The 14,287-nt window shown below is 41.8% G+C and overlaps 1 protein-coding gene across 2 annotated transcripts in view; it reads right to left on the bottom strand.

Annotated features, from left to right (window-relative positions):
• EDNRA (endothelin receptor type A) overlaps positions 1 to 13,720 on the bottom strand; it is a 33,255-nt gene extending 19,535 nt beyond the window's left edge. The window contains exons 1-2 of one of the 2 annotated variants that reach the window (XM_063156744.1): positions 13,528 to 13,720; positions 10,222 to 10,720 (exon numbers count right to left, since the gene is read on the bottom strand). In XM_063156744.1, the coding sequence (XP_063012814.1) occupies positions 10,222 to 10,620 (399 nt within the window). In that variant the 5' untranslated portion in view covers positions 10,621 to 10,720; positions 13,528 to 13,720. The remainder of the gene's footprint in view (positions 1 to 10,221; positions 10,721 to 13,527) is intronic. The other variant, XM_063156745.1, reaches the window with a different exon arrangement.
• Between the last annotated feature and the right edge of the window lie 567 nt (positions 13,721 to 14,287).

Genomic DNA, 14,287 nt, shown 5'->3' with positions numbered 1-14,287 from the left:
CCTAGTGCTCTAGAGGCTGCCTCTTCCTGTATCCAGCTGGGACCATTGTTGTGCTGACACACAAGATGTTCTTCCCAGAAACTGAACTGTGTTCCTTACAAGCAGTGCTTGCCTCTTATGCTGCTGCCATCTAGGACACTCTCCCAAGTTTCATGGCATTTAAATGTTCCATGATACTGCTGGAACAACTCTGGCACAGCCATGGAAGTCAGCTTCTATTCTGTCTTCAGGAAAAATAGAAATATCCTCTTCATTCCACAACTGAAGTTACACTTGGGCAGTAATGGAGAAAGGGACCAAGCCAGCAGATTTCATCTGTATAGACACAATCCAGTTGTGTAAGTGACAAACATCTCCTAACTGGGGAGCAGCAGTTACAAAAGCAGAGTAGTCTGTGGTGATTTTCTTTCCTTGCCACATAGCCCAGAATAAAAGATAAGGGAAATTCTTTTGGTTTTGTTACATCAGCACATTTGGTGTTGCTGGCTTTTTTTCCCCATTTATTATTTTTTTTAAGGCTAGTTTCCTCTAGGCAATAGTGAGCTGTCTGGATAAAACTTGTGTTCTACAATTATATATACCCTTGTCTGATTCAAGGCATGGGCCAGACAAGGTGTCTGGTGTTTTGGGTGGAACCCAGGTGATATCTGGCTCAGGACACAAGTGTCTAAGTTCTGTACCACTGACTTGACTGCATTAAGTGACAAAAGATGATGGTTCTGACTGAAGTGTCTCACCTATCTCTGATCTGTAAGACTGCTTAGTTAGGAATAAGGATGTATTGAGTCCTCAGCAGTGGTATTTTGGTTGTGGTGCCTGAACAGGACCCTTCTGTCCTCATAAAACGTCATAGGGTCAGAATTCATTGCTTGTTTTCAAGCATTTCCCTTCTTCCTAAAACCCATATATACAGGAGAGAATTGCATTGCTGGACAAGGCTCATCCATTTCATGCCTCCCAAGTCACCTGTGCTCCACCACTTTGCAGGAAAGAGGGAGACTTGTCAGGGAGGGGAGAGGAACACAGTCTGTCTCTAAGTATTCCTTCCCACTGCTGAAGTGAAAAACCACAGATTTTGAAAGCACAGTGACTAGAGGAAAACAAAGAATGAGGGTAACCTTTATAATACAGGACATAAGATCAGTACTGAGTATATGGTGAGGTGATTGTTCAAGCTTCTGCCAGCTTTGGGATAATTTGTTTATTTCCCTATACTTAGATTCGCAGCCCTGGCATGGTAGAGAAAACACACTGTATCTCTTCAATTCTTCTTTGCAGGAAATACATTCCTGATTTTACTACTACCAAGAACTGTCTTTCTTCCACTTTGGGTGGATAAAACACTGACTGGTTTTCTTCCTGGAAGGAAGAAAGGTTATGTGGGGCTGCATGAGAACCATGAAAGACATTTTTACTCTGAATTGCCCTGCCAGAGCTTTTTCTGTTATTTTGCTTATCTTAGCCCAGCTGAGTAAAGGTGAATGTAGCAAAGGGTCTCATGCCATTCACTGAACGCCTACAGTGTTTTCCTCCTGCTTAGGCAGCTATGGAAGGGAATGTATAGTTTTAACACAAGGGAAAATAGATTATACTTCAACACATCCCGAAAAGTAAGGAAACAAATGCCCTGGTTTTGCAGCTGAACATTCTTTCTCAACTAACTGGAAGAAAAAGAAATCCTAAGGTTTAGGTTCTTGTAAAAATGCTTATATTTATTACAAAAATCTACTTAGCAGTAAAGCATTCCTAAGAACCCTAGGCATCTCCCCTGTGGTATTTTTGCTGTTTACAAAGCAGGATTACTTTCCATGGTGTTGGCTATCTTCCCATCCTGTTAGGTAAACTGTTTCTCAAGCTGAGCTGCTCTTCTTCAGGGAAATGAGCTGCAAGGTGTGCTTATGTGCATGGTGATTTGTTGAAAGGAATTTTTTCAATCCCTGGGAATAATATTTCTTTTGCTATTCTTCCAGATGTGTTTTCTTTTGTGTGTTGCTAAAAAGAGTGACAGGATTTCTAAGAAGTTACTGCAGAACCCATAAGCCCTGAATATGCACAATCAAAACAATTCCTTGTTATCAGTAGAGTTCAGCTGGTTGAGAAATAAAGACAGAAACCACACTAAAATATTCTCTTAAACTTAGTCTCTGAGCACTGTACACTATTTCAAATCCACAGACCAGCAAGGCAGGCATGAGATGGGGATTTGAAGATGAGGGAGGAGCTGTGCATTGATGGGAGCATATGTCCCACTCCCCAAAGATCAGCCATGAGTTAAAGACAGAGTGGATCTTGAGCTAAGACCTAGCATATAAAATCTCTTCCTTGACTGCTACCCTGGCATGCACATTAAACACACTCTGCTGGAAAGCTGCAGTTTGTAAATAGAACAGATTCCTGATGGATTTCTGTTCCCTCCTCCATTTTGGGAAATTTCTGCCTTCAGGACTCAGTGATCAATTCTTGTGCTACCTCTAGATTTCTGCCTTCAGGACTCAGTGATCAATTCTTGTGCTACCTCTGGGTTTCTGCTGTGTTTGGTCACTACATGGAGATGTACACCTGAATGATAGGTCCTGTGTGGAGCAGGTTCTATGGATTTCTGCATCACACTGGGCTACCTATTCATTGCTTCTTGGAATCCCTGGTAAGAATTTATTGAAAACCAGAATATAGCTGTTCAGGGGCCTCAGAATTTCCTGCTTGTGTTGATACTTCATTGAGAAATACACACTACACATATGAAAACTTCTGCCTTTAAAGAAGGGTATGTTTCCTAAGTGCCCTTACCTTTTTTGTGCTGTTGGCTTGGCTTTATACTCCTTTGGTACAAAAGATGCTGCTTGTTCTATCAGCTACAAGATCAGTGCCAATGGGGTTAATTAGCATCCTCATGTAGGTATAAATATTAATTCTGTTGATGAAGGTATTCAGATATGCCAAATAATTTTTGATTCAGAAGGGATTGCTCTGACACTTAGACACGTGCTCTGATGCTAAAAATGTCCATAACTAGAAATGCTTTAGGTGAGTCTTCCTTTTCTGAAGACAAAATGGATGAACATATTTGCTTGCTGTCAGGTACCTTCTATATTTAGATTTTTAATGTTCTGGGTGAACTACTCAGATTTAGATAATGTTGCAACTAAAGTAAGCATGGATACCAATTACCAAAACTAAAAATCCCCCAGTTTTATTCAAAAAAACATCTCCTTGAGCTGTCTGAGCAGTGAATGCTTGATTTTTTCCTGGGTATCTATCTTCCACTTTATAACATTAAAATGGTTAAGAAAATTTTATTAAAGAAACAGGTATAAAGCTGCCTAATTTGCTTCATCTACTTTGTAAACTAATGATTGAAACAGTTAAGCATATTCTGATCGAAGGCAATGCAGTTTATGTCAGCCCTATGTAGGCCAGTTTCAAAGAAATAGAACTCATTTTGATGTTTTTCTCTAAGGTGCATAAAACTGGAAGCAGAGACAGCTCAGACTTCCCAATAACAGTTAAAACTTTGCCATACTAAAGGTGAGAGCCTTGGTGCAGAGTGTTTGAAGCTCCATGAGCTCAGGCAAGAACAGTGGACAGCAGTGTCTGTGGTGAGTACCTGCTGTTGTTCCTGTTGCTCTGCTGTGCTTCAGCCATGGGAGCAGCAGCAGGAACAGCCATAAGGGTTTGCCTGAGCTCAGAGCAGCCAAGGCAACAGTGGTGCTGTGCTTATTCTGCTGCTGCCTTTGTACTGCCAATGGAAAGCCTTTATGGAAAGCAGCCCTCTAAGGAAGTTTTTTTGCATTGCATCTGAATTTATTTGCTAAAAATATACATGGCAGTGATGAGTAATGCAGGTGATCAGCAACTTTCAGTTATGTGCCAATGCCACCTGATACAAGAAAAGGAACCCATCTCATCTTCAATGCCTTAACCCTATCTCTACAGCTGTGTAAAATAGAAAACTTTTATTTTCTGCTCGTCTTTTTCCTGTGGAGAAATAATTCTTACTGATACGGGGCTTTAGGCTTTGACACCTTGAAAGTCTGAGATGGTATGTTTTGGGCAAAGAGAAGAGTATTTGGCTCCTGGTGGTATAAAAATGTGATTGAAAATTAAATTGTCTTAGTTTGGTCTATTAAGGTTGGATTTATAACTGTCACCCTTCCTGTAAAACTCAGTTTATTAAGATTTTCACTACTGATCTGATACTTCAAGTGGATATATTGTGGTAATTAAGTGCAATGGGGCTTTAATACATCCAGAATGTCTTCAAAGGACAGTAAATATTACTCACATTGCAATCCACTTAACAATAAGGGGAATCCACTATATAATTACAGTAATTGGAGAAAGTAAGGAGTGAGTTTTTGAGCCTACTGTACCACAAAGAAAGGTTAAAAACATCAAACACCTGTGGCCACATCTTTAGTTGGCATAAATTACATAATTACTTTTTTCCCAGCATCATATCTTTGTTAATTGTGTAAACGCAAAACAGAATAAAGGACTCAGTTCTCCTGGGATCTTACATTGCCAATTATTAAAATTTTATAGCTGCTTCTTTCTAAGGGTTTGAAAAATGGATTTGAGTACCAGTAGCATTATCTACTTCTCTTTTGAAACTAGTATCAAAATAGTTAAGGCTACATTATGTCTCAGGAAGGTGATTATAACTATTTCTGATATTCAATTATAATTACAGATATTATAGATTTTGTTCTATACAATGTGGCCATCTTAACACTCTACTATTTGTTATTTTAATATGCATCTGAATGCTTGTTTACTCTGATTTCAGGCCTGCTTTTTCTAAAAATGAAGATCTGACCTGAAAGTTATGAAGTGTTTGAAATTTGTATGAAGTGTTTGTATTTGTATGTAAGATACAAATATATGGCTCAACATGAGGCTGACTCTGAAACTAAAAGAATCTTTTAAAATCAAGTTCAGAAGGGTATAAATTACTTTCCAACAAAAATAAAAACACTTGAATTTTTTCCCTAAAAGCCTATCACTTCAATTATCCAATCATGATATTTGCAGGGGCCACCTTTCACAGCATCTCAACAAGAGGAGATGAAAGGTGACACAGATTTTAGGATCCATAGTGGTGTAAGCAGGAATGGCATTTAACAAACTTTAAACCCAACTCCTAATGTAAGCATCCACATTAATGAATGGTTCATATGAAAAATGGACAACAACAACAACTACAACAACAATAATAATAACAATAACAACAACAATGATAATAATTTAATTTCTTATCAGATGTACCAGAGCCATCTTATAAAGCCATAAATGCTTCCCTGTGTCACAATTCTTGCAGCGAACCTCAGACAAGGTGGTTGTATGTGGTAATTTATAAGTAATTCATTCTGAAATTTAAATAACTGAAAAATAATTAAAAGGTAGAATTAAGCTTTAAAGTTTATTTTAATTCTTCCTTCTTACATGTGGAAATTGACAGACATTGGTGTCAAGGGGTTGCAGTTTTGTTCATAGCCTTTATTTATCCAATACTTCTCTGCAGCACAAAAATAATTTCTCATGTAGGCTAATGAAATTTCATTCATCAAATCAGAACCATAGTTCAGCTTATTATATAAGATAGACCAAGACAAATGCACCTATGGAATTCTGGGGAAGTGACAGAAAAATAATAGAAAAAAATATATTGCAAAATAATAAAGAGAATATAAAAAAAAGTTTGTTGCTTTCAACTAAACTTCCAAAGAAGTTTTCAGAAGGCAATTTTGAAAGGCATAATTAATTCCAGATTTCCATTCTTCTTTGCAAAAAAGAAGCAGAGCTCTTGAAAGGTTAGAAAAAATTGTGAAATAAAAATTCTTGTTCTTTCTCAAACTTAGCTCTGAAAAGAACTCATGCCATTTTTCCTTCAAATGTACTATCAGATATACCATGAGAATTGAGAACTCTGCCTTAGCAATTATCCATAAAGACGTAAGGGTAATTTACCAGGGAGGAAACTGTAATACATCATGGGAGGTGCACTCATAGAATCAGTGAATGGTTTGGGTTGGAAGGGACCTTGAAGATCACCCAGTTCCAACCCCTCAGCCCTGGGACACAGATGGACAAGGACACCTCCCACTAGCCCATCAGAGCCCCATCCAGCCTGGCCTTGTGTAGGCTCTGAGTCCAGCTAAGAGCCCCAGTCTGATGTCCCATAAGGCATTCACCTGGCTGTGGAAGACAGGAGAATCTCAAATCAGGCAGAAGCTAATCTTTCTCATCAACTTGTTAATCCAAAATACTTTACAGAAAGGCTATCAACAAATTGACAATTTAACTTCCCAGGTGGCGTATTGAAAAGTGTAAACTAGAATTTCCATTAAATCCCATCCATAATTATTTACAGTCACCCTAGTTCAAATTAATGTTATATTAAACCCAGTTAAAGTTAAAAGACTTATCTGTAATATATACAACTGGAAGATCAGGACCAGGTGCTGCATTTCACCATAGATAACATCACAGAATCACAGAATCATGGAATCACTGGGCTGGAAGAAACCTTCAAGATCATCGAGTCCAACCTGTGTCCAAACACCTCAACTAAACCATGGCACCGAGTGCCACATCCAGTCTTTTTTTAAACACATCCAGGGATGGTGACTCCACCACTTCCCCGGGCAGACAATTCCAGTACTTTATCACTCTTTCCATAAAAACCTTTTTCCTGATATCCAAACTGTATTTCCCTTGGTGCAGCTTGAGACTGCATCCTCTCATTCTGTCAGTTGCTGCCTGGAGAGACTGATCCCCACCTGAGCACAACCACCTTTCAGAAGTTGTAGAGAGTGATAAGGTCACCTTTGAGTCTCCTTTTCTCCAGGCTAAACACCCTCAGCTCCCTCAGTCGTTCCTCACAGAGTTTATGCTCCAAGCCCCTCTGAAGCCTCATTGCCTCCTCTGGACACACTCAAGCGAGTCGGCGCCCTTCCCAAACTGAGGGCCCAGAACTGGACACAGCACTCAAGGTGTGGCCTCACCAGTGCCAAGTGCAGAGGAAGAATGACCTCCCTGCTCCTGCTGGCCACACTGTTCCTGACACAGGCCAGGATGCCCTTGGCCCTCAGAGCTGGTTCACATTCAGTCTGTTGTGAACCAGTATCCCCAGGTCCCTTTCTGCCTGGGCCTGGTCCAGCCACACTGTCCAGCCTATAATGGTGCAGGGGGTTATTGTGGCCAAAACGCAGGACTCGGCACTTGGACTTATTAAACTTCATCTTACTGGACTCTGCTCATCCATCCAACAATTCCAGGCCTGTCTGCAGAGCCCTTCTGCCTTCCAACAGATCAATACATGCTCCCAACTTAGCATCATCTGCAAATTTACTAATGAAGGACTCAATACCTTCATCCATGTCATCAATAAAGATATTGAGTAGAGCTGGCCCCAGCACAGACCCCTGAGGGACACCACTGGTGACAGGCCCCAACTGAATGCAGCACTGTTCACCATCACCCTCTGGGCCCAGCCATGCAGCCAGTTCCTAACCCAGCTCCTGTCCGAGCCATGGGCTGCAGCTTTTCCAGGAGTGTGCTGTGGGAGACAGTGTCAAAGGCCTTGCTGAAGTCCAGGTACACAACATCCAGAGCCTTTCCTGCATCCACCAGGCGGGTCACCTGGTCATAAAAGGAGACCAGGTTGGTCAAGCATGACCTACCCCTCCTAAACCCATGCTGGCTGGGTCTGATACCCTGGCCATCCTGTAAGTGCTGTGTGATGACATTCAGTATAAACTGTTCCATAACCTTACTGGGTACTGAGGTCAGGCTGACTGGTCTATAATTACCAGGATCCTCCTTCCCGCCCTTTTTGTGAATGGGCATCACATTGGCCAGCTTCCAGTTCTCTGGACCCTCACCAGTAAGCCAGGACTGCTGGTAAATGATGGAGAGCAGCCTCACAAGCTCATCTGCCGGTTTCCTCATCATCCTGGGGTGGATCCCATCTGACCCCACAGATTTATGAACATCCAAGCTGCTCAGCAGTTCTCTGACTGCCTTCTCCTGGATAACAAGGGGACCATTCTGTTCCCTGACACCATCTACCCGCCCAGGAGGACAGCTGTCCTGAGGACAAGACATCTTCCCACTAAAGACCAAGGCAAAGAAAGCATTAAGCACTTTCACCTTCTCCTCATCTGCAGTTACTGAGTTTCCTCCTGCATCCAGTGGAGAACAAAGGTTGATCTTACCCTTCTTTTTGCTGTTATATTTATAAAGACATTTTTTATTATCCTTTACAAAAGTTGCCAAATTAAGTTTGAACTGAGCTTTAACCTCCCTTAATTTTTTCCTACATGCCCTAGCAAACCCCTTTAATACTTCCTGAGAGATCTGACCCTCCTTCCAAAGATGATACATCCTCTTTCTATTTCTACGTTCCTTCAAAACCACATTGCCCATCCAGACTGGAAGTTTGCCCTGTCAACTGATCTTTCAGCACACAGGGACAGTCTGTTCCTGTGTCCTCAAGATCTCTGTTTTGAAGCACACCCAGCTTTCCTGGACTCCTTTGTCTTTAAGGGCTGCTTCCCATGGAAATCTCTGATTAAGTCCCCTAAACAGGCCAAAGTCTGCCCACTGGAAGTCCAATGTAAAAGTCTTATTGATGTTCCTCCTGATTTCACCAAATATCAAGAACTCTATAATTTCATGATCACTGTGCCCCAAGTGGCCTCCAGCCACCTCATCTCCCACCAGCACATCTCTATTTGCAAACAGCAGGTGTAGCACAGTCCCTCCCCTGCTGGGCTCACCCACCAGCTGTGACAAAAGTTGTCCTCCACACATTCTAAGAATTTCCTGGGCTGCCTCTTTTCTGCTGTGTTAAGTTCTCAGCAGATGTCTGGCACTTCAAGTCACCTGCATGAACAAGGGCTGGTGATCCTGAAACATTCTCTGGCTGCTTATTAGAATACCTTATCCACCTTTTCCTCCTGGTTGGGTGGACAATAACAGACCCCCAGTGCCTCTTTACAAATGCAATGTATGCACACAGAGAGAATTTTTTTCCATTAATTAATTCAAACTGTATGATCTTGTCCTACGAATACCTGTGTTAAAATGCAGTTATGATGTCAGGGTTACCAAGATGCAAAATGCATGTTTTAAAATCGTTTCCTTAATTTTAAAATCTAGTTTGAAACCACAGGGCACCAGTTTTTATAAAACCATGCATTAACATGTTTCATTTAAAACACATGTAAATGAAAGTCATTAGAATCCTTAGGGCTGAAATTGTGAACAACATTTTTTCTTAATTATATGACATATATAATATATGACTTAGTGTTTTATTTACAAACAGAAACACTTAATGTTTCTACTGAAAAAAGAAAAAAACAGTCAGATATCCTGTTGGCTATGCACCTGTGTACAGTCCACAAAGAGACAGGTACACACTTACAAAATTCTTTGATGATTTTCTAAGATGATTCTAAGTTAATATCAAAGAAATATATTTTAAAAGGGCTCAGTTCTGTTAATTCAAGCATGTTGTGGCTTTAATTATATTAGTAAACATGAATTGCATCAGAAAAAGCACTGCTTTATGGCTTTGTTTAATTAAATTGGAAAATCAAAACGCTGGGACAAGATAACTTTATACTGGATAAAAGAATTTCTGAGGAGCCTTTTTACACTTTGACAAATCCAGACGAAATTTAATATTTCAGAAATGGTCTGTGATATAATTGGAATAATTTTGAGACTCTGCTATTAATGAATATTAAATGAAAACCTTGAGGCTCAACTTAACTGACGTAGTATCTTCCTTCAAAGTCATAATAAGAAGACTGTATTGCAGGGAGTATTTTCTGTAAAAATATAAAGTAAGGATTGGATAATATAAAAATAGCTGCTAGTTCATCAAGGAGGAGAACAGCTTATAAAAAGTCTTCCCTCATAAATTCTTTTGCTAGCTGCAGCAGCTATGAGAAATGAAGAGCTCCTCTGAAATGCCCAAGGCCACGCTTTGGTTAGGTGCTAAGAGCTGCATTATCTTTAATGGGACATACACTTTTTATTAATGGAGGTGAGACCTGAGAGCAAGGGGTTTGTTGCAGAACAAAAAGGAGTTGTATTGTTTCTTTAATTGCACTATTCGCTGACAAAAGAGCACTAAATAGAGGATGAAGCCCAGAGAACAGCCAGTGAACTGGTAAGGAGCTGCGGCTGGAATGGGTGGTGGTGTCCTACCTTGTACACGATGATGGGGATATCAATGACGATGTAGATAAGGTCTCCCAGTGCCAGGCTGGCTATCAGCGCGTTCGGGCCGTTCCTCATACACTTGTTCTGGTAAATGATCCTCAGCAGAGTGGCATTCCCAACCATCCCAATGATGAAAATAGCACAGGACACCACGGTGTTAATGTATTTGAAAGTTTCAGCAATCTTAGTCTGCTGGGAACATTTGACAGTCTGGTTGGACACGGGGGGCTGCATGGTGGTGAGGAGAATGGATTCCATCCCTGAGAAGGTGGAAAGGGGGTTTCCCGAGTCGCTCCGGTTGGAAACGTCTCTGTCAGAGCTGTCACTGAGGACAAATCCCGGCACCAGCAGCAGCAAGGAAACTCTTAAACACAAGGCTTCCATCCTGAAGTCCCCAGTGAGCAAATTCAATGAAACAAGATCTTCGCTTTTTTCTTCAGTATTTCAGTGAGATATTTCTCATTTTTTCACCTGTGGAGAGAAACTGTAAGCAAGAAAAGGAAAGGAAAAAAACCATATAATCAGTACAACAGGTAGTCTAACTAACTCGTCCTGTTTCTCATTTAGGGAAGGTATCTCAATGTTCAGCCTCTGCAGCACACATGTATAAACACCTGTTTGTACTCACTGTGCTGCTCTGAAATCTAGATTACCCCCATTACCTGTCTGACAAGAGGCAAACACAAAAAATTCCTTAAGTGCTAGCTTATGCAAATAAGGTCCCACAAAACCCTGCTGAGACAGAATTTGTATAGGGATGGAAAAAATAAGGTTGATGAAATTCTGTTCTAAAATATAGTCTTGCAGTCGACCTGTCTTGGAGGCTGTTGAATGGTATTTCAGCTAAAAGAAGAACTTACTCTTTTTCCTTTGGAAACGAAAGGTAAAAGCACTACATTAAAAATTAAAGGTAGTAAATTAATCAATTTCTGAGTATTTTTGAGGTACTGCAACAATTAGACTTTATATTATTTTTGTCTGATTTATTACCTGGATTTCAAATGAAAACTGATAAGACATGTATCTCAAATCAAAATCTGAACCAGATCCAAAATCTCAAAATATTAGGAGGAAGATTTTATAGTCCTAGGATAGGCCTCTGGCAGGAAAATGCCTTCAAACTCTGTTATCTTGTTCTGAATGTAATTGCAACTCATGCTCGGTACTTAGCCACAGTGAAGTTAATAATAAAAAATTAAGCTCTTTAAGGACAAAAAAATACTTGGTTTAGTATTCTGAGCAACAACTCATGTCATTTCAGGTAGGGAAGAAAGCATCATAGAATCCTGCCCTAGTAAGTGTGACTGTGACTGCCTGTGTGTAAGCACTGCCACAGGGTTTGTAGATACCAAACCTCCACTGAAACCAGGGATGCCATATAAGTCCATTTTCCTGAAGCCTTGGTTTAATTTAAGATTAAGATTTTTTACATGGTTTATATCTGCAAAACAAGACAAAGTGCTTCAGTGTTGACAAAAGAAGAGTAGCAAATAAAGTATTTATAACTTTCTGATTTCCAGGGACTCGCCTGAAGTATTTGGGAGGATCCTTTTAAATAAATGAATCTAATTTCATTCCCTGTGGGGCTGTTAAGTCAGAGTTTATAGCAAGACATTTACCAGAGAAGGAGGGAGAAAATTTACTGATAGTACTTGTGGAGGAGGCAGAGTATAAATATTTACTAGTATTGCAGGCTCCTGTTGTATGTGGTCTGTGGAAGTGTGTGTGTATCTCTGTGGAGCAGCAGATGCGATGCTAACCCGAGTATTCCTGTCTGGCATGCAGAGTGCTGTCCCTCACAGATCAGGGATCCACCTTTCCATCCTTGTCCTACTGTATTTGAGATCAGCAACTGGCCAACTGTGAACTCCCAGGGACTTAATTTCAAAGTTTAACATACTAAATAGTAAATCCTTCTTCATTTAATTTAATTCAGTGCTGGTTATGACAGTATCTCAGGGCACTTAGCAGCAGCATGGTGCAAGTGTTTTCACTTTAGGTTTCTAAATCTTACTAGAAAAAAGAGATGTTTGACTGTAACTCTTTTCAGGCAAGGATTAATACTTGTATTATTTTCTATGATTACAGTTCCTCAATTTACATATGGGAAACATGTATCACTATTAATGGTTTTCCCAAGTAAATGTGATAAAGCTATGAACAGAACCACAGCCCTATGTTTTAGTAGTTATATTAGTTTCCTCCTTAATTTATGACCCTTTTTGTGAAAATCTGATGTTTGTATCATATAAACATGGTGGCAGCATGGCAGTCATGCCACCAGCATGCAAGGCTGGAACAAAATTGCCAATTACCATCTCTTCCCTCTCCCTGAAGAAACTTTTTCCTAAGAAGCAAAACGAGAAAGTTTATAATAGGCTAACTACTAAGGGTACTTTTTTATAGCTTCCTGACAGCCCTTCATTCCTCTGTGCATATTTTTAAAGTGTTTATCTTGTCGCAGAATATAACATGCAGCCTGCCTGGTATGAGTACCACACTGGCATCCCTGATAACTTTCTGTGATAAGGTAATCTAGGATTGTCCTTCACACACGCAGCCTGGGTACCTGGAGGGTGTGCGGGTGCTCTGTTAATGCGGGAGCCTCCCGCCTGTGTTGTGCTTGTGGATGTGGGGAACTGAATTCCTGACTTGCCTGGAGTATCAAGCCACAAAAATTCCCATGCCGAGGTTCGCAAGAAGAGACCGTACTAGTGGAAATGAAATTGCTCCAAAGACCAACTAAAACGTTAGCAGTGCTTAGTGAGTGTAAGGCAGCTGAGATGTGAACAGGAGCAAATGAAGCGGAGCAGGGCAGGAGGGCACTGGAGGGAACAACGCCGGCAAGGGGGATTCTCCGGGCTGTTCCCAGCGAGCGCTGCCGGGGAAGCCGCCCGCGGCTCCTTCTCCAAGGCGAGAGAAAACACGCTCCTTGCTCCACAGCGAAGGATCGATTCCAGCATGCACTGGCAAACCAGCGCTGCCTGCCCCGCAGCCTGTATGGAGAGCCTCCGGCCAGATCCATACATTGTTAAACTTTATGGAATAACAGTTCCCCCAAGCTGCTTTGTGCCGTCTCTCGTTCTCTCTCCTTTCCCGTCTCTCACACGCTCACACCCGCGCACAGAGGTGCACCCGAATCCCTGTGCGGGGCGTTCCCAGCGGTGCGGAGGTGCCCGGGGCTCGGGTCGGGCTGTTCCCGGCTGTTCCCGGTGCGGGATGGGTTCGGGGCTCCCGCAGCATCCCGCGCACTTCCTTCCCCCACCGCGCCTCCCTCCCCGCCCGGCTCACCCTCATGCTGCCGCCGCCGCCGCCTCGGAGAATTCCTGCCGAGTGGCTTTTCCTGGGATAGTCTTACCAGATCCTCCTGCCTGCGTCTGACTGGGTGGAATTGAGAATCCCCACCTCCGCTACAACAGTGAACGAAAGAGACTGACGGGAGAAGTCGGAGCGTCCCCTCTTCACTGCCCCCTCCCCCAATTAAAACAAACCTCCAGCCCGAACTGAGCCCCTGCCAATGTTAAACACAAAGGCTGCCTCCCGGGCACGGGGGAACACGGAGCTCCTTAACTCTTTCCTCGCTGAAACTGAGCACAGCTCCTTCGCTGGACTCATCTGAAGCACAGCCCCGAACCCAGTGCTGTAGCTGCCTGCTAATGGCACGCAGGGTTCTCAGCAAGTGTCTCTACCTGATCCCACCAGACGGTAGAAGATCCATAAGCAAAAATTGATCCATGAGCAAAATCATATTTCCGTGGGAAATCTGATGAAATAAACCTCTTCTGCTTTGCGTTTGCCCCGGGGCTGGTGGGGATCAGTCTCTGAAACAATCGGTAAAATTGTGTGTGAGAGTTTCAAGAATGCTGGATCCGTAAACAGAAACTGCTCCTGAGTGAAAATTTCTTTGATCCATCCAGGACACATCTTGCCAATACATTTTAGTCCCATTTACAAGGATAATAAGAGTGAGGCATTTTCTGTCATGTCTATGTTTCCTATTATTGTTCTTCTGTCAAGACAAAGGTGCAAAAGAATCTGTGCAGAAAAAGTG

This window comes from Melospiza melodia, chromosome 5 (genome assembly GCF_035770615.1).
Source record: "Melospiza melodia melodia isolate bMelMel2 chromosome 5, bMelMel2.pri, whole genome shotgun sequence".
In the NCBI taxonomy this organism is placed as follows: Eukaryota; Metazoa; Chordata; class Aves; order Passeriformes; family Passerellidae; genus Melospiza; species Melospiza melodia.
The sequence above is the reverse complement of the archived record's forward strand: the minus strand, read 5'-3'. Positions and strand labels throughout refer to the sequence as shown.